The sequence below is a fragment of the Hevea brasiliensis genome, chromosome 7 (genome assembly GCF_030052815.1).
Source record: "Hevea brasiliensis isolate MT/VB/25A 57/8 chromosome 7, ASM3005281v1, whole genome shotgun sequence".
Classification (NCBI taxonomy): Eukaryota; Viridiplantae; Streptophyta; class Magnoliopsida; order Malpighiales; family Euphorbiaceae; genus Hevea; species Hevea brasiliensis.
The window spans coordinates 10,117,077-10,142,722 of NC_079499.1; the positions used below are offsets into that span (position 1 = coordinate 10,117,077).

The 25,646-nt window shown below is 37.0% G+C and overlaps 1 protein-coding gene and 1 non-coding gene across 2 annotated transcripts; both read right to left on the bottom strand.

Annotated features, from left to right (window-relative positions):
- Positions 1–654: 654 nt before the first annotated feature.
- LOC110668397 (nuclear transcription factor Y subunit B-3) lies at positions 655–1,918 on the bottom strand. The gene has a single exon (XM_021829604.2). The coding sequence runs from the start codon at positions 1,536–1,538 to the stop codon at positions 927–929; it is 612 nt and encodes a 203-aa protein (XP_021685296.1). The 5' UTR covers positions 1,539–1,918; the 3' UTR covers positions 655–926.
- Positions 1,919–13,065: 11,147 nt separating this feature from the next.
- On the bottom strand, positions 13,066–13,173 carry LOC131181814 (small nucleolar RNA R71). The gene has a single exon (XR_009150291.1). It is a non-coding gene; the product is annotated as a small nucleolar RNA R71 (small nucleolar RNA).
- Positions 13,174–25,646: the final 12,473 nt, after the last annotated feature.

A 25,646-nucleotide genomic window follows, 5' to 3' on the forward strand; every position in this document is an offset into this window, starting at 1 on the left:
AGTGCCCTTTTGAAAATCCCTGGAATGGTGCTCTAAACCTATAGCGATATATCCAACACTCTTTTTTGTAACAAAACAGAGCAAAACAACGCAGGTGGGCACAAAATGGGAGACAAGAATGGCTGTGCAAGAACTGACCAGTTAACGTGCTGGTGGCGCACTTAACATTTCTGCTTCGTTCAAAATCGTTTTCTGGATGATGATGATGATGAGAATATATCTCAAGTAAAATATCTTATTTAAAAATCAGAAAAATATAATTATAAATTTATAAAATATTTCCTTTTATTTTCCTTCAGTTAGAACAACAGAGAAAAATAAGAAAGAAAAACAGCGGCAACGTTGATGAAATCTATGAAAGAATTGCTGGATTTGGGAGCGAACGGAATCCTCTGCTTATTCTTTGTATTTTTACACTATTTAATACTGGGGTTAAAATCATATACAAGTGACAAATGGCAAGCTTAGGACCCAAATTCCTAAACTTTCCTCAAAGAGAAACGTGTCCATTGCCCAAATAAACAAAGACTTCTTTTAATTTTCATTCTTTTTCTTTACCAAGTGTCAGAAAACTCAAAGCGTGTCACTTCAACTATTCCCATATTTCCCCAACTCTCATGGATTCCATATCAAGAAACAAAACAACAAGGCAAAGAAACAAACTTCTTTTTTTCTTTTCATTAATGCTTATCATACAAATAGTTTTTGAAGTTCTTCCTTCTACAATTCCCCTCTCAATTAGCACTCTCTCTATGTTACGTACATACTTAGCACTAAGCAACATTATAGTAATTATTTGATCCCTTCAATGTTCCCCCATCATCAAGAAAACTAAAAGAAGACCCAACCAAGTTAATTAATCTCTTCGTAATAAGGAATAAGAATATAGTAAACACTAAACCCAAAACGACCCTCGTCGTTAACACCTACCTCGAGTTGCCGGAGCCACCTTTTCCAACACCCATCTGATGATGATACCCACCGGCGCCGTACACGTGCCCTTGATGATGTCCCATCATCATCATCCCTCCATACATACCTTGACCACCGCCATTAAACCCTCCTCCTGCTCCACCAACACCGCCTGAACTCACCCCTCCACCAGACCCACCTCCACTAGCAGCGGCACCACCTCCACCAGACCCACCAGCACCATCCTTTTCTCCTTGCCTGCCCATGGAGCTCTTCTCTCCTTCCATCTCCCTATACTTCTGCAAATAAATCTTCAAGGGCTCCACGTACTCCTCGAACCCTAGCGTGGTCATGGCCCAAAGCAGATCGTCGCCGTTGATCGTCTTCCGCTTTTCGCGCTGGCACTTGTCGGAAGCTTCTCCGGTAATAAAGCTGATGAATTCAGACACGCACTCCTGCACCGTCTCTTTGGCATCTTTGGAGATCTTAGCGTTTGCTGGCAGAGCTTTCTTCATTATTCTGCTAACGTTAGCGATGGGTAAGAACCTATCCTGTTCGCGAGCCGACAGCTCGCTGTTCGTGTTGCTGTTGTTGTGCCCACCTGATTCATTGTCTGAATCCGCCATTAAAATCAAAATTCAAGAAAAATAAAACCTAGTTAGATCTCAAAAATCTCAAACTTTCACCAGTGGTTTTAGAGGATGTAAGGGGTATAAGAGGGTGGGGGAGGGGTAAATTGGGAAACGAAGAAAATCGCCGGCAAATTGCAGAAGAAGACTGCGGGAGGGAAAGAGAGAGATGGGTGTGTGACTGTGTGGAGAGAGGAGGAGGAAGAGGTGTTGAGGTCCGTCGGATTGGAGAGTTAATATGATATCATGTATGACACGTGGTTTATCATAGGCCGTTTATTTGTCGATAACAGTGGACGGACGTGGAGGTTCAAGGACGGTTGGATGAGAAGTAGGCCCAAGGAATTTGGACGGTGAAGGAATGGACACGTGGTGAGGGGAGGATGTTGTTATGCGTATTTGAGATTCTTTGGGCGGCTGCTGCGGCTTGGCGCCAGCCGAGGATGCGTGAGAGGTGTTGATCCGTTGGATCATGCACATCTCGTGTGGCCGAACGTGGCTTTATATATATCGTTGGTGTATATCAGGCATTAATTTTTCAGAAAGAGAAACTTTTAAATAGATTTAATTTATCACATTATTTATCAATTAAATTAATTGAATGTATATTATTTGATTGGAGATTTAGAAATACAATTCTCAGAAGTTTTATGCGTCTCTTCCTCAGGTATTGCTTCTACAAACAATTATAATTTTGTTATAGCTACTTAATAGACAACTAGCAAGATATTCTGATAAAAAAAAAAACTAACATGATATTTAATTCGGGAGGCGGCAATATTTCTCTCTAGAAAGAGATTCCTTTCTCCCAAAATGCTTCGATTCATTTGGGTTTCCAAGGCCCCAGTTCTCGTTTGGGTAAAGTCGTCCCTTGCCCTTTGGAGTCTGGGTGGTTTCCCCTCCTAAGTGTGTGGGTGTCCCTTCTTGTCATTAGGTGAGGCTATATATAGTTTTAGTGTTGGTTTTGGTTGGCAGGATGAGCGATTTGAAGAGAGATTGTTAGGTTTTCTATGTTGTGGGTTGGTCGGTGGAAAGAACCATGGTTATCGTGGCTATGGTCTTCTCAACACCATTGGAGTTAACTTATCAATGGGATGAGCAAGCGATCGACTTAGGAGGGGTTCCAAGGAAGGTGTCACCACCTTGATCATTTCTTCATTCTTGACATAATAACTATGCACTCACGGTCATTCTCACCTCAGAAAATTATGTGCGAACTAGTGGCTACTAAATTTTCAATTAATTGGGTCACCTCAACACAATCTCCCTTCTTAATATAATCTTCTAGAATCAAAAGCATGAGCTAACTTAGAAAGGAAAACAGTTAACAGTATACCATTGTCTAATAAACAATGTTTAGCTCACATCTCTTAGTCTTCCTCTTCAAATTTCATCATTTCTTTACAATTATTGGGCTCTTTCTATAAGATATCAACCGCACTAACCCTTTGTTGTACTACTGTCTTGCCTAACATATCATCTTATAATTAATATCCCTTCTGATGCTCTATTTGTCCTCTATTCCTATCATTATTTTTCTGGTGTCCCTATTTTTTATTGTTTTCTAGAAGATATCTCTCACTTACAGATTCTTCTACAACCAACTCCAATTATATCTACTGACCTTACTCTAATTCTTGTGCTTCCCTGCAACTTGTGAATATTATCTATGCTTGTCTCTTCCTATTTTCTTTTCCTCTACTATTATTCCATCATTAATACTTTTGCACAAGTGACTCTATTGTTCACACTAAGAACATCCGTTTGATTCCTCATAACAATCTCTGCCTACTGTTTCACCATCTTTACAATCGAACCGAAAGCCTCTATGTCATTACCCATCCTTCTATTCTCTCATCTTACCTATATTATCCATTACACTAACCTTAATCAGCTTACTATTTACTAGTTTTGTTCCTCAATCTGACAAGACCGTTCAGGACACTGTTGTACACTATCTAGTCACAATTTGCTCAGGTTGTATTCCTTGCCTAACTTTTCTTGTATTGTCAGTAGGTTAAAGGAATCTTGTCCCACTGTTACCTACTTCACCTTAGGAACAGGAAATAGGTAGAGTTTGATCCAATCCTACAACTCTAAGGTCTACATTCTGGCCTCTAGCACTGCCCTAACTACGTCATGCTCTGATCTCACACTGCTAGGATCTGTACATCGATCCCTATTCTCACTTATGTGGTCCCATTCTAGGTTCTCCATCCTTATCGTTTACCTTACCAAAACAACACATAGCTTAAACTATATCTTAACTTTGTTCTTCTTATTTTGGGCCCTTCAAGTTGTCCTTTAATTTATTTCTTTAATCTTATCCAGAATAGAACTTTGATTAGTCATTCGTAGCTCTATTCTTCTTCTTGACTTGACAGCCATACTAGATAATCGTATCTTTTAGTGTCTTTGCCAGGTCATCACATCTATGCTACTCAAACTTTATCTTTTGACCACTCTAGTTAGCACTTCCACTAGCATTCAGGTTATGTTGCATTTGCAACCAATTGTCCTAATTCTCATTTCTGCGCTTCCTCTATCCATTGGTATTCTGTGATTTGTCTTCGCTGACTTACTGCCCTTGACATTATTCTGTTTAGAGTATACTTTTGTCTTGGGCGGTAAGAAGCTGAGATGCAACTCAAGAAACAACAGCTATGCATACATTACGTGATCTCTATTCCTATTTGCTAGACTACAGACTACCTTCTACTACCTCAAGGAGGGGGATCCATAGGGTTCCCTTCGTCCATTGCTACTTATTCAATTGAACTTAAGGTACTAAGTACCCACTTCCCATCACTAAGCTCAAAAGAACTACATCTATCCTAATTTGATTACTAATGATTCCTACAATGGAGCTTGTACCCTTCCTAGGGTACTTGAGCCAACAAATCTCTATCACACTATAGTCCCATCTGGGATGTCATTCAATAGGTCACCAATATTGGTAATACTCTTCTGTCTCTCTTAAAAAGATATTATACTTTGTAACACAATTGACTCTAAGGGAGGTATTACATCTACCACATTGCCACACAAATGAGATACTATTCTCACTAAACTTTAGGCAAAACGTCTATCGTAATGCAAAAACTATTCAAGATCCCATAACAAAGACTAAATTATCTCACTTATTAGGTGTCATCCTTACACTGCAACCATATTAAACCTTTAATCCTATGATAACTCATGATATAACTCTAGCTCATGTTAGGGTAACCAAGTCACTATCTCTACTTACCGCCCAACTATGACCTTTGATAATCTAGCATAAGGGTTAAACCCTTAACTAGGAGTTCTAAACTTTTTTTGCAGAAATAAAACTCTGTTCTAGTATAACTATATCAAAACAAAGGTTATTTTTCATGACCCAACCTATGGGCCAGACCGGCACTAGGACCTGGGCCAGTCTAAAGCCCCCGAGGCTCGTAGTAAGCCTAACTATTTCTCAACCCAACTCTAAGGCCAATTTGGGCCCAATTTCAAGAATTCAACCGGACAGAGTCCGACCATAAAATGGACCATTCAATGGGGATTTTTTTACTCGCTCGACCTGTAAACAGAATATATAATAAATTGGAGAGCTCAGCTCACCCTCCATATAATCAAAATGTCATAACTCAAATAGGAGCTTTGCTCCCTCATCCAATCCCATCATGCATACAGTTAATAATTTTACAAGTCCAACATAACTTTTATAATACAGGCCCAAAATAAAAATAAGTGCCTCTAACACATGCGGAATCTAAAAATTTAACTCAATTGTACAAAATTCATTAAATACTATCAATGGACCTGCGAAGAAGAAGAGCAGGTTAGCCACAACAAATAATTCTCTTGTAAGAAGAGCAGGTTAGCCACAACAAATAATTCTCTTGTAGCGTGGAAAAATAGATGAACAGGAGTGAGCGTTCGACTCAGGGAGTAAAATATCAATTTTAACCATAATCTCTATGGCTATCTAAAGCTAATGTACCCTGAGGAGTGAAATGCAACATCATTATAATTTTCATATCATAACAACAAAAAGGCAATTTGGAGTACTCACACACCCAACACTGTCAAACAATATATATATGGGAGCTGATCCCTTATACAGCCCTCTTAATCCAACATTTGCTAGCGAGTGTCTCTCAAGCCGGACTTTTGCTTAATAAACCAAATGCGGGGTCCCAGCGAGTGTCTCTCAAGCCGTGTCTACCCCGAAGGACCGAGTCCCAGCGAGTGTCTCTCAAGCCGTGTCTACCCGTCCTGTCCATATCCAATACCATACCACACGCACGCCATGCACACACACTGCTCTAAATTACCACAAACAACATCTATGGCACTTCAACAATTATGAATGCAATATAAAACGTGCCTAGTATTTAACTATATAGATACATATTTATAAGTGATGCATGGACATGCTTGAATATATAATAATATCGAAATTATAATTAAAATTAATATTTTACTCACAAACTTAACTGAAGTCACTGTGGCAACTGGGTGGAGGAGGAAGGCTGTCCTGACTCACCTGACAATTTTATTACAATTATTTAATACATTTGACTCAATACAAACTAAGAAAAGACCAAAGACGTCTTAAGTCGTGCTAAAAATCCGGCAGAGTCTCCCTTATACCTAGGACTTACCCAACCTGAAAAATACTTATAAACTCAACCCATATCTCATCATCATTATATGGCCCCTCCTGGACTCTCCAAACCAGGCAATAATCACAACATCAGACAACTCAATTATAAGACTTCAAAACTAATATTTTTCAAAAACTATCCAAACTAACTTTAAAAATTCTATAAACCTGCCCCGCGATCCTTAACAATATTATAAGGCTATTGCAATAGGAATCGTAATTTTCTTATCATTCACGAATATTTTATAAATTTTATTTTAACCCAGTACAAGGCAAAAATTGAGTAATGTAGAGTTCGAGTTTACCTATGCCAAATCTAACAACTGGAACGTGTCCAGAACATCTGAAAATGGTGGGTTAGCCTATAATCTTGATCCGGTTCTGAAATAGTTCTAGCAGTTTATCTGCTCGGCCCGAAATTGTAGGTACGAGCAACGATCGAATTTCCACGAAATGAAAGCACATACGCGAAGTCCACAATACCAAGTTTAGAATAAAAAAAAAAAAATATATATATATATATATATATATATATATATATATATATATATATATATATATATATATAATAATTATTTAAAAATTAGGGATGTTACATTCTTCCCCTCTTATAGAAAATTCATCCTCGAATTTTACACAAGGCAGAATAATGACACATAGTTGCATATCAAACTTATGAGTACTTGCTGCGCATATCCCACTCTAACTTTGTCACACCTTACCCCTCCGTAAGGTATAACATGATCCCGTAGAATACTTAATGAACTATCGAACTTCACCTACCGATAACTCATTAAGTACCTTACAAGGGATTTTAAAACGATTTTCTTACATTTTGGAAGTGGTGAGCATTTTAGTGAGAATTAAAACTATTTATTCAAAGCTTAAAGACTAGTAAAAATTTTTGTCCATTTAAATTTTGCCGCAAATTTTATAAAAATTTTGACAGAGTTCCGTTTGAAACTGGAGAAAACCGTTCTTCAAATACCTAAAAAAAACACTTCCAAAAATATTTCACAACTCCCAACCTTCAATAACTCAATCATCTCAATTCAATGCACTTCAAAATAATTTCACAATACAAATCAAGATTTCTCATCTCAAAATATTTAATATCTCCATTCACAAAGCATAAAGCAGAAAATTCATATGTACAAATATTAAATTTACAGAAGAGAATCCAAAATAATATTATTACAATTTATTTATAACTGCTCAACTACATTGATACATACAACATTTTTATATTTACATCAAGATTATCTACAAGGGTATAAAATAATACCCATACAAAATGGTCAGAGTAGTCCTCGATTTAACAGCAGCTCACTCTGCTGCTTTCTCCTTGCTCTTATCTGCGACAGCAAAATAAGCTATCGCTGAGTATAAAAATACTCAGTGGTGCACAATAAAAATTTAAAATACAATAAATAAATCATTCATTGCCAAACACAATTTAAATATTTGTCAATCATATTTCACAAATATCAAAGTTCATAATAACACTATTTTGTCAAATAATCTATTAAACACAGTTTAGTCAAACAATTTCATAAACACAGTGTTGCCAAAGTCATACACAACTTAAGCCATGACACAAAATTTCCGATCAATGCCGCGTTGTACACCACGACAAAGCAATCTCAACCCCATTAATCGAAATCAATGAGGGAGGTGGCTAGCTAGCTAATGAGTACTCATCCGATCTACAACCTCAACTGGCAAGCCAGAGAGGGAGGAAAATAAACGATCTCAACCCCATAAATGGAGGAGGAATAATGTGGTACTGTCATGCTAAGTGTGAACATAAAATCCATTCAAAACAATTTATGCAAGCAATTTATGAGAAATCTGATCACTTTCCAAAGTCACATTTACGATTATAAAATGGCAACACAATACATAATTAATCAAAAAAGTCAAATTTTTGAGATTTAAATATTTAAATAATTATTATTGTGCACAAACCTGACTGGAGTCGCCTTGAAGCCTTGACTCAGTCTCTTTGAGTTTCCAAGTCTTTTTCAGCTGAAACACATAGTTTCACAGTGTTTCAGTACCATAACTTAGCATAAATCCAAAAATAAATTTCACTTCATTTTTACCTAGCTTTAATGCACTAATTTCGACGTTCTCGAATTTTTTGTGTTTCGGGTTACTATTCATTACACTATTCAAGTCAAATTGTTGACTTTTTAAGGCTTAATAGGTATGGGAACTCCAACTTCTCCCACATACCACATTTTGGTCACCAAACTTGTTGGTTTTGGTCATTTTCTCAAAGCTTAAGTCCTTTTTGCAAAATTGTCAAATTTTAGTTTTGGTGCTCTTAGTTGCACTATTCCATTGGTCAATCTACTGTTAGAATTTGGCAAACCTTCCTCCATAGAAAATATTCCTTATTGTCTTAAGTGTATTCTCATTTTTGGATCACCCCAATTGGAGTTTTGTAGCTCAAGTTATAGCCAAAATACAATTACTGTTCACGTGCACTATTCATACTGCTATTTTGGTTCTGGCAAATTTTTGATCCAACTTCATTCAGTAATTTGATCAAGTTAAGTCCATAATTTGGTCTAATTTCCTTCATACGAAATGTTCTACTATGTCTTAGGTTTCCATCGGTTCAAGAATCGCCTAAATCAGAGTTTTCTAGAGAGAGTTATAATCATTGGAACTTTACTGTTCAAATGGAAATCTGCAGTTTTACAGGTTCAGTAACTCAACTTTGCCTAATAATTTGATTAGGTTAATGGCCTAATTTGGGTTGGTGTTCTTCATAAAAGTTTTAGATCTATATCTTATCTAATTACTGGTAAAATTTCAGGTCATTTTGACCTGCCTAACTCGAGTTATGACCAAATGAACTAATATTGTTCATTTGGTCAGTTTGTGCAGTGGCAGCCTGCACTTATCCAACTTTGGTCAATTGGTTCACTAGGTTTTGGTCAGTTTTTGGGCATGGTTCCTTAATGAAATTGTGCCATTTTATGTCTATTTTCATCCCCAATTGGTGCCATATCAATTGGACTTGTAAAATTTCCATTTTGGTCCTTCAAAGTTGGCTTGGTCATGCTGCCAGCAGCATAACCATTTACCCTACGAATTTGACCTCCATTCCAATAATTCCCACACATCTCCTTTGATCATTATTGACCATTTTTCAGCTCACAATAGGTCAAAGTCATCATTTATGCATTTCTCCAAATTTTGGTTCACAAACCCTAACATTCAAACCCTAACTCATCCATCTCATGCATTTAATCACAATTAGTGCACTTAACCTTAACCATTCAACTAATCAAAGCTTTTAAACTCATTCAAACTCATTAAATTCATGCAATTCATACTCCCTTTAACAGGTCAAAATTTCAGTTTGGTCCCTCACAATCTTTTTCTTTTAATTTTAAGTTAATATCTAAGTTACTTGAGCTAAACACATAAATAAGAAACTAAAATTTTCAAAGTAAATTGCTTACCTTCACTTGAATTTCAATTCTTCAATTTCACTCCCTTATTCCCTTTCTTTCCTTCTTCTAAAGCTTCCTGAAGTTGAACTAACAAGTTTTTATGGTTTATTTTGAGGTCAAAGTGGATTGAAGTAGTTGGAAGAAAGCTTAACTCAAGCTTTAATGGAGTTCTTCAATGGAGAGGTGAGGGAAAGGTGGGCAGCACAATAGGAAAAAGAAGACCAAAATTGATTTTTTTCATTTCTTTTCTTTATTTATTTTAGTTGATGGAAGACCACAAAATCCCATTTAATAAATAATTTAATTATTTCTTTTATGACATCATGCATGAGGTCATGCATGATGTCATCACCCTTTTTACTTTTTCATTTTCCTCTTTTCTTTTTTTTTCTATTTTTCTATTAGTTTTTTAATTTAATTCTCCATTCTGAAATTTTCTTTTCTCCGATTTTATTTGACAGTTAGGTCAGGAGTCAGCTCTCGGGGTCAATTGACCAAATTGCCCCTCGTCGGTTCATCCCGGTTTGCAAATAATCCAATATTTCTTCCGGCTCCCTGACCTAATTATTTGACTGGCTTAACAGTTCTTTTTCGTGATTTTCTCTTTTCCACTATGTTTATAATGGTCCTAAGGACCGCAGCGTCACATTTTACGGTTCAAAATTTGAGTTTAAAATGACTTCGCAGTCGTTCCTGAGGAGGTCACCCATCACTGTGACTCTCGGCTCGTTTAACTTCTTATGTTCTATTTTTTTTATTTATACTTAACTAATTGGACATTACTAATTATTTGTGTTTATGATTTCTCTGGTTGTCTTAAGTGTGGTTCTAATCTCCTTAATTGTCCGGACCGACACTGGTCACCGGAACAGTGAAATATACCAAGCTATACAAATAGGGATGTTACAAACTTCCAAGTGCATTCCTCCATAGATTAACTCCTCCATAGGACTAACCATAGGGATTTGCCTTAACCAAAGTTGTCTCATCTGATAGTCTACTATGGCTACTAGTTGCTCCTCAAAGATCAAATTCTCATTTAATTCCACTGTGTCTGTGATGCACACATTTTGCATAATCATTTAGGTTTAATTTCATAGCCATTTTATTTGATTATTAGTCACTTTTAGCTAATTTCATTAGTTATTTAGTTAGTTTTTCATAATTATCAATTTTGGATTAATTTGTAATTTTTACTTTGTTTTGTAGGAAAAATAGTGTTTTTGAAGGACTGAAGAGAAATTTTGCCATTGAGGAGTGACTTCTACAGCCAAAGATGTCAAAAACAAGTTTTCAAGCTGAAATATGCATTGACCAAATTGTGCATAACTTGCCGCATAAGCTATGCAGATTTGCATAAGGAGAAAGATCATCGTTTCAGAACCAGTGAAATGTGCATAAGGAGATCGCATAGCTTATGCACATTCTCGCCTCCCTTATGCACCTTCACGGAATTGTGCATAACCTATGCACCAAGTCATGCGTTTCGCATAAGTGACTCGAACCAGTAAAATCGCATAAGGGATCGCATAACTTATGCACCCACTTATGCGATCCCATAAAGAGTTCATTAATGAGCTGGCAGGAGATTCCCTCAAATAATTCCTCCTAGAACATACCATTTTAGGGCTCCATGTCAGAAAAATGCTATAAATAGTCCCATTTTCCCATTTAAGGGAGACAAGGAGCAGAAAAGAAAAGGAGAGTAGAGGCAGAATTTGAGGAGTCACTTTCACCTTCCACACCATTTTTCAACCAAGATTTACAGATTTCTTTCTTCCCTTACATTTTTCTACATTTCTAGTGTTTAATTTCTTATTTCTTAGCTTAGATTAAAGCTTTATTTCCATTTAAACTCAATATATCTTGTAAGCATTATGGATAGTGAGTAGTTTACTTTTGATTCTGGAGTAAGGGTTGTAATATTTGAGATATTTTGTGGATTTTGATTGGGTAATCCATATTTTGTGGTCTTAATGAGTTTTATTCATTTCTTGTATGCTTAATGACATGCTTAATGTAGGATCCCATTAAGTGATGTTCTTAATCTATGGTTAAAGCACCGAAAGGAGAAGGCCTTGTGATAGATAATCAAGAAATTGGACTTAATTAACTTAGACCTAGAAATAGGCTAAGGATTAAGAGGATTCACAGATTAATTAAAGAACTTAATGGGTCTTAATTAATTCTAACTCCACGAAAGTAAGATTAGTTTGATTAAGGCACTCTTTGTCTCACTCGAAAGGGAATTCAAAGGATTTAAGAATTAATCTCCTTAAAAGCCATAAGTTTCATAAAATTGGATAACCGATCTAAAATCCCAAAATAGCTCGGATATGAAATCCCGAACTCCGGAATCGCCTTTTTACCATTGTTAATTTTCAATTGAATTTAATTGCTTGCCATTTTCAATATTGCCATATTTGAACTTGCTTATTTCAATTTGATGCAATTTTAGTTTAATACAATACATTGTTGAATAGAATATTGATTTTGCACATATAGATTTCACACTCCATTACCCATCAATTCATTACTTTAATTTCATAAATACTTCGATTTAGTCAACTTTTATATCAAAAATTCAATCATTAACACGACTCCTCGTGGGATCGATATCTTTTCTATACTACTTGTACGGCCCGTGCACTTGCGGTAGGGACGCATCAAGTTTTTGGCGCCGTTGCCGGGGAGTTGTTTGTTTGAGATTGAATTCTTGATTATTTTAGTTGTTTATAGTTTTATTTTTTGTTATCTTTTCATTTTGTGTTTGTTTGTTCTTTTTCAGGTACTTTTAACCTTTTATGAGAAGAGCTAAAAGCACAAGTGACACATCCTTATTGTTCAATCCTGAAATTGAGAAATTTTGTAAAGCCAACAAGAAAGAAACCAGAAAAAGGAAAGAAGCTTTGAGAGAAACTGAATTAGAAGAAGACATGGCTGATGAAAGAATTAGAATTGGTGTTGGTAATGCTGGAAATGGTCAAAACAATGAAAATGAAGCCCAAGGGGAAGAAGTTGTTAATGCAAACGTGCCTAGGGGAAGTATGATGGATCATGCTTTTCCACGTTTTGATGACTTGAGAGAGAGTATAGCAAGACCAAGAATTGATGCAAATAGTTACAAGATGGATTTTGGAGTCCTTCAAATGATTCAAAATTCTCAATTTGGAGGGCATCCTTCTAAAAATCCACATACTCATCTGAAGAAGTTTGCTATGATTTGTGACATGCAAAAACAACCTGGAGTGTCAGATGATGCAGCAAGATTGAAGCTATTCCCGTTCTCTTTGAAAGATAGAGCATTGGATTGGCTTGATTCTTTACCTCACAATTCCATTACAAATTGGGAGCAACTCACTGATGCATTTCTTGCACAATATTTTCCACCTGGAAAAACTCAAGAGTTGAGGAATCAAATGACAGCTTTCAGACCAAGAGAAGATGAAACTTTATATGAGTCATGGATGAGATGGAAGGAATTAGAGAGATTATGCCCACATCATGCCATTCCAAAATGGATGATAAATCAGAATTTTTACACAAATGTCACTCCTGCAATCAGAGGGATTATTGATGCTCAAACAGGAGGGGAATTTATTATGAAGCATGAAGATGAAGCTTATGAGCTATTGGAGAAAATTGCAAAGAATACTCATCTTTGGAGTAGTCCAAGAGGACCAGCTCCAACTCAAAAAAGGCAAGCTGCTGGAATGTATGATCTTGATCCATTCAACATGATTAATGCAAAGTTTGATGCACTTACAAATGTCCTTGCTAAGAAGATGGAAGATCTGAGTATGTTGGTTAGTTCATCATCATCAGCTGGAACTTCACAACAAGTGGCTTATGCAGAGGAAACTACCGGCTGTAGAGTAGATTATGGAGAACAAGCAGCATATGTTGGTAATTATGGAAACAAACAAATGGGGAATCCTTACTCTCAAACTTACAATCGAACTTGGAGGAATCATCCCAACTTTTCATGGGGAAATCAGCAAAGTCAAGTCCCAAATCAGAATTTTCAACCACAACAGCAAAGTCAAGTTCCATATCAGCAAATTAGGCAACCATTGCCTAATTTTCAGCAGAAAAATATGAACCCTCCACCAAAACAGCAAGAACGAAATTCCACCACTGAAGCTTTATTGCAACAAATTCTTGCCAACCAAAATAAGCATGATGAGGAGATGAGAGAGATAAAAGCAAGGCTAGAACAGATGCAAACACATAACAGAATGCTGAAAAACCAGATTGCACAACAAGCATCTTCCTCAAGTGCTAAATCTTTTGGAAAACTTCCAATTCAACCAGAAAATCCAAGAGAGCAGTGTCAAGCTATTACTTTAAGAAGTGGAAAAGTTATAAATGATGAGAAGAGTGAAAACAGTGAGAAGAGAGAAAATGAGAAAGGAACTGATGAGAGTGAAAAACAAGAGAGTGCAGAAAAATGTAAGGAGGAATTTGAAGAGAAGGAAGAGAAATATATACCTCCTGAGCCCTATAAGCACCAACTTCCCTTTCCTCAGAGATTTCACAAAGCCAAGCTTGATAAGCAATTTGGGAAGTTCTTAGAGGTTTTGAAGAAACTTTACATAAATGTGCCTTTTGTTGATGCTCTTTCACAAATGCCCTCTTATGCAAAATTCTTGAAAGAAATTCTTTCAAACAAGAGGAAACTTGAAGACCATCAGACCGTAGCTTTGAAAGAAGAATGTAGTGCCATCCTTCAAAGGAAACTTCCCCCAAAGCTTAAGGATCCAGGGAGTTTTTCAATTCCATGCCACATTGGAGAATCATGTTCTACAAAAGCCTTATGTGATTTAGGGGCTAGTGTTAGCCTTATGCCCCTTTCCATTTATGAGAAGCTCAACATGGGAGATCTAAAGCCAACCCACATTTCTCTTCAGTTAGCTGACAGGTCAATTAAGTATCCTGAAGGGATTTTGGAGAATGTGCCTCTGAAGGTTGGGAAGTTCTACATACCTGTTGACTTTGTCATCTTGGACATGGAGGAAGATTTTAATATTCCAATTATCTTGGGAAGGCCTTTCCTGGCTACAGGAGGAGCATTGATTGATGTGAAAGGAGAAAAGCTTACTCTTAGGGTTGGTGAAGAGCAATTGGTTTTCAATATTAATAACACTATGAAAAAGCATCATTCTGAAGCTGATACTTGCTTGAGAGTTGATATCATTGATGAGCGGGTTGAAGAACACTTCAGAAAGAAATATCCAGAAGATCCACTTGAAAATTGTTTGGTTCATGGAGGAGGCATAGACTATGACAACCCTCATGTGGCTGCATATGCTCAACACTTAGAGGGAAGTCCACCATTCATTTCTGCTCCAGTTTTTCAACTCACACAAGAGGAAAAAGTTGAATTTAAGCAACCATCATTCAAGGAAAAAGATGCACCTAAGGTAGAACTTAAGCAACTTCCTTCTCAGCTCAGGTATGAATTTCTTGGCACTAATAACACTTATCCAGTAATTGTAAATGCAAATTTGAGTACTTTAAAGGCTGATAAGTTGTTAAGAGTGTTGAGGCAATTCAGAAAAGTCTTAGGATACACCATAGATGACATTAAGGGAATAAGCCCACACTTTTACATGCATAGAATCATTTTGGAAGAAAATTGTAAGCCATCTATCGAACATCAGAGGAGGTTGAACCCAAATATGAAAGAAGTTGTTAAAAAGGAAATTTTGAAGTTGCTTGATGCAGGGATCATATATCCCATCTCGCATAAGATTTGGGTGAGCCCAGTACATGTTGTCCCAAAAAAGGGTGGAATGACAGTTGTCAAAAATGAAAATAATGAATTAATTCCCACCAAAATAGTAACTAGTTGGCGAATGTACATAGATTACAGAAAATTAAATGTTGCCACTAGAAAAGATCATTTTCCACTTCCCTTCATTGATCAGATGTTAGAAAGACTGGCTAGGCATTCTTACTTTTGCTATTTAGATGGATATTCAGGTTTTTTTCAAATCCCTATCCATCCAAATGATCAAGAGAAAACTACTTTTACTTGTCCATATGGAACCTTTGCTTATAGGAGAATGCCATTTGGATTATGTAATGCACCAGCCACTTTTCAAAGGTGCATGATGGCAATCTTCTCAGATTTCATCGAAGACATAATGGAGGTTTTTATGGACGATTTTTCTGTTTATGGATCTTCATTTGATATATGCTTGGCTAACCTTTCTAAAGTTTTGCAACGATGTGCAGATACTGACCTTGTGTTAAATTGGGAAAAGTGTCATTTCATGGTCCAGGAAGGGATAGTGCTTGGACATTTGGTGTCTAACAAAGGAATAGAGGTTGATAAAGCCAAAGTTGAAGTGATAGAGAAGATGGCTCCTCCTACCAATGTCAAAGGAATTCGAAGTTTCCTAGGACATGCCGGGTTCTACAGACGCTTTATCAAGGATTTTTCTAAAATAGCCAAACCTTTGTCTAATTTGTTAAGTAATGACACACCATTTGTATTTGACCAAGAGTGTTTGGATGCCTTTTGCAGGTTGAAGCAAGCTCTTATCACTGCACCAATCATGCAACCACCTGATTGGAGCCTACCTTTTGAAATTATGTGTGATGCTAGCAACTATGCAATTGGGGTCGTTTCTTGGTCAAAGAAAGGACAAAAAGGCTTATGCTATTTATTATGCTAGTAGAACACTGGATGAGGCTCAAACAAATTATGCAACAACTGAAAATGAATTTTTAGCAATTGTCTTTGCATTGGAAAAGTTCAGACCTTACATTATTGACTCAAAGGTGGTTATATTTTCAGATCATGCAGCCATCAGGTATTTGCTCCGTAAAAAGGAGACTAAGCCTAGACTCATTAGGTGGATTCCGATGCTACAAGAGTTTGACTTAGAGATTAGAGATAAGAAGGGAGCTGAAAATGTAGTTGCTGATAACCTTAGTAGACTGAAATTGGATGATGAAGAATTGGATGAAATCCCTATTGATGAGTTTTTCTTGGATGAATAACTTTTCTCTCTTGTTGCTAAACTACCTTGGTATGCAGACTTTGTGAATTATCTATCTTGTGGAGTTTTACCTCTAGGTATGACATGGCAACAAAAGAAAAAGTTTTTGCATGAAGTGAAATTTTATAGATGGGATGATCCTTTTCTCTTTAGGAGATGTTGTGATGGTTTAATAAGGAGGTGTATTCCTGAAGAGGAGATACAGAGTATTATGCATCATTGCCATGCTTCTGATTATGGAGGACATTTTGGAATCTCTAAAACAGCTAGTAAAATTTTGCAAGCTGGTTTCTTTTGGCCAAATCTTTTTAAGGATGTGAGAAAATTTGTGTCGGATTGTGATAAATGTCAAAGGAGTGGAAATTTGTCAAAAAGAGATCAAATGCCCCTAAATAATATTCTTGAAGTGGAATTATTTGATGTTTGGGGAATAGATTTTATGGGGCCATTCCCTCTTTCATATGGTAATAGATACATCTTAGTTGGGGTTGACTATGTGTCAAAGTGGGTGGAAGCTATTGCAACTCCAACTAATGATGCTAGAGTGGTAGTGAAATTCTTGAAGAAATTTGTCTTAAGCAGATTTGGAGCTCCTAGGGCTATAATTAGTGATGGGGGTTCCCATTTTTGCAATAAGCAATTTGAGAGCTTAACGAGGAAGTATGGTGTAGTGTACAAGATAGCTACCCCATACCACCCTCAAACTTCAGGACAAGTTGAAATTTCTAACAGAGAGCTCAAGCATATTTTGGAGAAAACAAAGGAACAATTCTCGGAAAGATTGGTCTATCAAACTAGATGATGCTTTATGGGCATATAGGACTGCCTACAAAACCCCTATAGGAACTACTCCCTTTAGGTTGGTGTATGGTAAGTCTTGTCATTTACCTGTGGAGCTAGAACATAGAGCATATTGGGCCATTCAAACCTTGAATTTTGATCTTAAGCAAGCTGGTGAGAAAAGGTTGTTACAACTTAATGAGCTTGAGGAATTGAGGATGGATGCTTATGAAAGTGCCCGTATTTACAAAGAAAGAACTAAAGTTTGGCATGATAAGCATCTGAGGAAAAAGGAATTCAAAGAAGGTGATTTAGTTTTGTTGTTCAACTCAAGATTGAAATTGTTCCCTGGAAAACTTAAGTCAAGGTGGACTGGTCCATATAGAGTTTCTAAGGTTTTCCCTTATGGAGCAATTGAAATTTGGAGTGAAAAATCTGGGAATTTTAAGGTCAATGGGCATAGATTGAAACATTACATAACTGGAGACCCAATAATAGGAACAAGCTGTTACAAGCTCTCCAATCCCTCACCTCTTTTCAGTGAAATTCATGAAGAGTCCAGCTAAGGACTATAAATGAGCCCTCTTGGGAGGCATCCCAAGTCCTTTTATTTTGCTTTTGCTAATTTACTTTCATTTTCATTGATTTAGTTTTTATCTTAAATCTCCCCAAATTCAATTTTTGACATTGTTAAATCTTGTCCCTTGTAGATGTAATTCCATGAAGAAAGGCTGATGAACTGTTGGGGAAGTAATTCTTAACTTGAAAATTTTGTCCTTCAAAAGAAATGATTTGGTTTTTGCTGCATAACCTTTGCAGGAGTTGCAATCTGGTTTATGCAGAGGAAAAGTACATTCTGCAGCAAATAAGGTGTCTGCAGCAAATGGGTTGTGTTTTTGGTGAGGTTGGGTGTGTAACTTTTTAATACTTGTGCTTATAATGTTAATATGGTGGTAAGTGAGTCATTTTTGTAGTTTTGAGCTTCTTTGGGTTGTAGAATTCAAGGTAGAAATGCTGCATTTTCTTGGCAAAACTTGGAGAGTTCATTTTTCATTTGTGGTTAGATGCAACTTTATGCAAATTTTATGGAGTTTTATGTGCTAAATGTTGATTTGCAGAATTTGAGTTAAAATGGCATAGTTCTCAAAAGTCTTTTATGTAGGATCAATGTCTACATGCTTGTGTGATGTCTTTTTGATACACTTTGTATATATTGATGTGTTTTTGGTGAAAATTTCTCATGGTTTATGCTTCATGGAATTATATTTCTTCATTCTAGGGTATTTTTCACACTTGCAAATCATGTTCCATTGCAATCTTAATCTTGTTGAATTGTGCATAAGCAACTGCATAGCTTATGCAATCCTGCATAACCACAATTCTTGCCATTTTTCACCTTTATTGCAAGTGCATAAGGAAAAGAGCATAGCTTATGCAACTCTGCATAGCCTAAATTTGTCAAATTTCACATCTTTAGAAACTTGCATAAGCAACGTGCATGACCCATGCACATTTGCATAACTTCAAATTCTTCATTTTCTCTCTCTGCCGAAGTTTGTATAAGGGGAGTGCATAACTTATGCACTTCCGCATGACCAAAAACTCTGACTCTCAAAAACTGCCAAAACATGCATAAGCAGAGTGCATAGCTTATGCACTTCTGCATGACCAGAAACCCAGAAAAAGCACACTTGCCGAGGGGTGCATAAGCAAAGTGCATAGCTTATGCACTTCTGCATAACCAAAGACTCTGAATTTCAAAACCCACCGAAGAGTGCATAAGCAGAGTGCATAGCTTATGCACAACTGCATGACCACCAACCCAAATTCCAAAAATTGCCGAAGAGTGCATAAGCAGAGTGCATAGCTTATGCACTTCTGCATGACCAGAAATCAGAAAATTCCACACTTGCCGAAGAGTGCATGAGCAGAGTGCATGACCTATGCACTTCTGCATGACCCGATTCTCTGAAAAACCAATTCTGCCGAGAGATGCATAAGGGGAGTGCATGACTTATGCACTCCCGCATGACTTCACTCCTCAAAATTTCAAAAGTCACCGAAACATGCATAAGGAAGGTGCATGACTTATGCACAACTGCATCACCACCAATCCAAGATTTCAATACCTGCCGAACAGTGCATAAGAACAGTGCATGACCTATGCACTTGTGCATAAGCCATTTCTCTGAAGTTTAAATCATTCTGAAACATGTATAAAAGAATGCACAGGTTATGCATAAATCATTTTCCCCTTATGCAGTCTTTTACAAACCCGATTCAAATTCCTTTTCGGCAAACAAAATTCCCACCTCCACTTCCCGACTCTTCTACCCACGACCGTCCTTCAACCTCCATTTCTTCCGGCATTTTCACCGTCTCTCTCTTCTTCTTCTCCACTAGCACTTTCACCACGTAAACCCTAAACTTCCCCCTACATTTTCATTTCCGTCCTTATCTCTTCATCCTCTCCATCGGCAATGGAATCCCCTCCCCATTCCCGTCCAGCTTCTCCTCTCCAGATTTCACCATTATCAACGATACCCCCTAATCCCAATTCTCCTCCACAAGCGACACCCCCACCACCTCCCCCAACCACATACAAACGTAAAATCCGGTCAAAATCTGTGCGACCCATGTCCTCTGCACCTCCTCTGTCCAAACGCAAAGACCCACCCACCCCATTGTCGGAACCGCCACCCAAAAAGCCAAAAGCTCCAGCCTCTACACCCTCTTCCACCAAAAAGACAACTTCGGCAGCCTCACATGTATCAAAGCTACCCTGGCCTCTTCCTGATACAATTCAAAAAGTAGCTTTTAAGCGACTCAAGGATAGGAAGGTACAACCCACTAGGTATATATCTGCCAATTCTCTACAATCCCTTGGTTTATTTGACAATGTAGTTGCATATCTTGATGGGATGGGTTGGATGGAATTTGTGCATAAACAGGAGATAGTTTATCCAACTCTAGTTTTGGAGTTTATTTCTTCATTCTCTGCTACCCTTAAATTGCATGATGTAGACCATAAACCAATTATGAAATTTAGATGCTTGGGGCAAAATAGAGAGCTGTCATTGAACCAATTTCATAGCATTTTTGATTTTGCAATTGATGGGTTATTTAGAGTACCACATACTGGAGTAGAGGTAGCCAACAAGGGCATTTGGAATGCTGCCCAATTTTGGAGAATCATCACAAACCAACCTCAAACTTTCTCTGCTGGAAGATCAAAAAATCCCAAATACTTGATCCTGCACTTAGATTTATTCATAGGCTGATTGCTAGCACCATATTGGGCAGAGGGACTAGTTCTGGTGCTGTGGGAAAATCTGAACTATTTATGTTATGGTGTGCATTTCACAAAGTTAAGGTTTCTCCTGGTTATTTCTTTTGTGAACATGTGCTGCATATTGCCACCAAATCCATAGGTGACATTGTTTTGGGTGGGCTCATCACTGTCATAGCCAAGCATTTTGGTTTTAATCCTGCAGAGCACTCAATACCAGCACTTGTGGACACTTTATATTTTGATACTGCACACTTAACCAAAACAGGGTTCAATTTGTCATATTTTGATACTGCCCAACCTGCAGCAGAAACTGAGCCCCTTGCACAACCAGAAACCCAACCTTTCCCATCCGTCCCACAGCACCCTACTACACCTACCCCACCCCCTCGGCCTGCACAAGACACCCCAGCAGCCTCTGCTCAACCCATACCTCCTACAGCTGAACCTTCCTCTTCCACAGCCCCTCCTGCATTCAACACTAAAGCCTTATTCACCTATCTTGATAGGCTTAGTGATGATATATACTTTGTGGATAGGAAGCTTGACACTGGTCTTGATACACTCAAGGATCGTCATGATCACCTATTTGACCTTGTCATGGAAACCAGGGACAAGCAGAAAGAATTGAAGGAAATGGTGAAGCAACTCATGATCTTTTTGGGCATGCCACCCCCACCTCCATCACCTCCTCCAGCACCATCATTTCGACAGCCGGCAGCAGCCACCAGCCCCTTAGCAACATCCTTGGACAAAGGCAAAACAATAGACATAGATTAGCTTCTGTTTTACTTTTGTTCAATCTTGTAGGACCTTTTCTTTGTAAATATGTTCAAACATTTATAGTTTGTTTCAAATTATGTTTGTTTGTTTTGAATTAGTTTGTTTTAAATTCTGTTTTTCTTGAAGTTTTATTGGATTGCTATTACATTAGTCTTCTTTGATTTTAATTGCACTTATTGCCCTTTTGTACATATTTGCCCATACTCTGTATATATTTCAATACTTCTACTGCTGGTTGTACATTTCCCTTGCCAATTCCCATGCAGCAGCTTTTGTATACACTGCACAGGCTATGAATTTCCTCATGCCACTGTTTTGCATAGCCTGTGCAACCCTTTCTGCTACTTATGCAAAGATCGCATGTGTTGTATTCCTTTATGCAACTGTCTTGCATACCCTATGCAGCCTATATTGCCTCTTATGCAGAACCGCACGGCTTATGCATCCTACTTATGCACATGTTCTGGACAGCACTTAACTCTGCATAACCTGTGCAGCTTCTTATGCATCCCTTTATCTTGAATTCTCATATGTTCCATACCAGGTAACTCTTTCTTTTTGCTCTTAATTTTTACAATTCCTGGTCCATATTATTTGCTTTGAGTTTTGGTTATCCACTACTTGAGACATTGAGGACAATGTCCAATTTTGAGTTTGGGGGTGCACATTTTGATTTTTGGCTTTAACATTTTGATTTTTGCTTCATTTTTCACATTTTGAGTATAGGAACATCTCATCCCATTTCATTTACATATATTGTAAATATTTTACATATAATTCCACACATACATATACATAACACATTACACATTTACACATACATTATACATCACTTAGAAATTGTACACATTGCATACAAATAGACTTCCTCCATTTAGTTAATGCATTACTCATTTTTAGGAATCATGCATCATGCATTAAATTCTTTTGCCAAATCCCTTGAATATTGAAAAGTTACCTATGAGAGTGATTTGACTCACCCTTTAGTTGGGTTTGTGGATTGAAAGTTTCCTAAAAGGTGTAAGGTTTTGAAGTGTCTATCCCTTGCCTATATCTTCTTAGCCAAAAAGCCACCCAACTAGTCATTTGGAGAAGGAAGTGTTTAGAGGGAGTTATTGGATATAAGGTAGTCAAATGATGTCTCACCAATCCTAGAACAAATTTTCTAAACCTTTCAAGGCGAAATACCAGCTTGTACTTGAAAAGAGAGATGATTAGGCATTCTTTGATTAAAACCTTCTTATTTTAAACCTTTGGCCTTTTTCCTAATTAAAATTAACCCTTGCAAACCCCTTTGAACCTTTTTATTCCTAATTTTTCTTGAAACCCTTATTCCTACCTAGCCAATGAACCAAACACTCCAACCCTTTCATGAGGATAATTGAATATTAGGTACATAAAAAAAGAGAGAAAAAGAAAAGAAAAGAGAAAAAAATATATACAATAAAAGGGAGAAGAAATGCTTGTCATCTTGTAAAAGTGCTAGAATATGTGTTTTTCATTATTGTCATTCAAATTGAAAGAAATCCACCCAAAGTATTAAAAGGAATGAGTTTGGGGGTGGCATTTTTAGGGACAATCATCAAAAGAAAATGCAAGATACAAGTTTAAAGTATCAAAATGTCCCTCCATTTTTATGTGTTTTGTAAATTATGCTAGCACTTGACAATCCTCATTGTATATTTCTCTCTCCCATATAAATATAATATATATATAAAATAAGAAGTGTACCTTATGTTTCAAAATTGAAAATATTCTCATGCTTTGAATACTTTTTACCCATCTTTCTTTTTAGCCTCTTTTTGAATCCCATGGCCCCATTACATCCCTAAAAAGACCTTTGATCTCTTGATAGTACTTGCTACATTAGTGGAGATAGGAGTAGGGAATTTGCCTATGGGATTGGAAAACTATTCATTCATTCATTCAATTCCATCATTCCATATAGAGACACTTTGACTATTGATTGTTCTAGAATTCCTTTCGAGCATGACCCTCTCTTTTGATTGGTTGGTTTGGGGATTTTGAATGATAATTGACTTGATGGCTAAGCGGTGAAAGCTTGGATAAGCATTAAATTCTTTGCATTTTGAAGGATGGGTATATGGATTGCTGGTATGGCTAAAGGTGTGTTTAGTTACTTCAATAGGTAATTTTCATAGCTCTTTGGATAAGGCACCCCTAAAAATTTTGCATTACATTTTAAAGTTTGCTTGAGGACAAGCAAAAGCTTGAGTTTGGGGGTATTTGATGCATACATTTTGCATAATCATTTAGGTTTAATTTCATAGCCATTTTATTTGATTATTAGTCACTTTTAGCTAATTTCATTAGTTATTTAGTTAGTTTTTCATAATTGTCAATTTTGGATTAATTTGTAATTTTTACTTTGTTTTGTAGGAAAAATGGTGTTTTTGAAGGACTGAAGAGAAATTTTGCCATTGAGGAGTGACTTCTACAGCCAAAGATGTCAAAAACAAGTTTTCAAGCTGAAATATGCATTGACCAAATTGTGCATAACTTGCCGCATAAGCTATGCAGATCTGCATAAGGAGAAAGATCACTGTTCTAGAACCAGCCGAAATGTGCATAAGGAGACTACATAGCTTATGCACATTCTCGCCTCCCTTATGCACCTTCACGGAATTGTGCATAACCTATGCACCAAGTCATGCAGTTTCGCATAAGTGACTCAGAACCAGCCGAAAACTGCATAAGGGACTGCATAACTTATGCAGTCCACTTATGCAGTCCCATAAAGAGTTCATTAATGAGCTGGCAGGAGATTCCCTCAAATAATTCCTCCTAGAACATACCATTTTAGGGCTCCATGTCAGAAAAATGCTATAAATAGTCCCATTTTCCCATTTAAGGGAGACAAGGAGCAGAAAAGAAAAGGAGAGTAGAGGCAGAATTTGAGGAGTCACTTTCACCTTCCACACCATTTTTCAACCAAGATTTGCAGATTTCTTTCTTCCCTTACATTTTTCTACATTTCTAGTGTTTAATTTCTTATTTCTTAGCTTAGATTAAAGCTTTATTTCCATTTAAACTCAATATATCTTGTAAGCATTATGGATAGTGAGTAGTTTACTTTTGATTCTGGAGTAAGGGTTGTAATATTTGAGATATTTTGTGGATTTTGATTGGGTAATCCATATTTTGTGGTCTTAATGAGTTTTATTCATTTCTTGTATGCTTAATGACATGCTTAATGTAGGATCCCATTAAGTGATGTTCTTAATCCATGGTTAAAGCACCGAAAGGAGAAGGCCTTGTGATAGATAATCAAGAAATTGGACTTAATTAACTTAGACCTAGAAATAGGCTAAGGATTAAGAGGATTCACAGATTAATTAAAGAACTTAATGGGTCTTAATTAATTCTAACTCCACGAAAGTATGATTAGTTTGATTAAGGCACTCTTTGTCTCACTCGAAAGGGAATTCAAAGAATTTAAGAATTAATCTCCTTAAAACCCATAAGTTTCATAAAATTGGATAACCGATCTAAAATCCCAAAATAGCTCGGATATGAAATCCCGAACTCCGGAATCGCCTTTTTACCATTGTTAATTTTCAATTGAATTTAATTGCTTGCCATTTTCAATATTGCCATATTTGAACTTGCTTATTTCAATTTGATGCAATTTTAGTTTAATACAATACATTGTTGAATAGACTATTGATTTTGCACATATAGATTTCACACTCCATTACCCATCAATTCATTACTTTAATTTCATAAATACTTCGATTTAGTCAACTTTTATATCAAAAATTCAATCATTAACACGACTCCTCATGGGATCGATATCTTTTCTATACTACTTGTACGGCCCGTGCACTTGCGGTAGGGACGCATCAGTCTGGTCGCAGCACATGAGAAGGATCGGGAACATACTTTCTAAGCATGAAAATGTGGAATACTGGGTGGACATGAGAAAGGTTTGGTGGCAACTCTAACTATAGGCAACTGCTCCCACTCTGTCCATGATCTTAAAAGGTCCTATATAACGAAGTACCAATTTGCCTTTTCTTTCCAAATCTCATAACCCTTTTCATAGGAGAAACCTTCAAGAACACGGTCACCTATTGCAAATTTTTCATCTTTCTGCCTTGG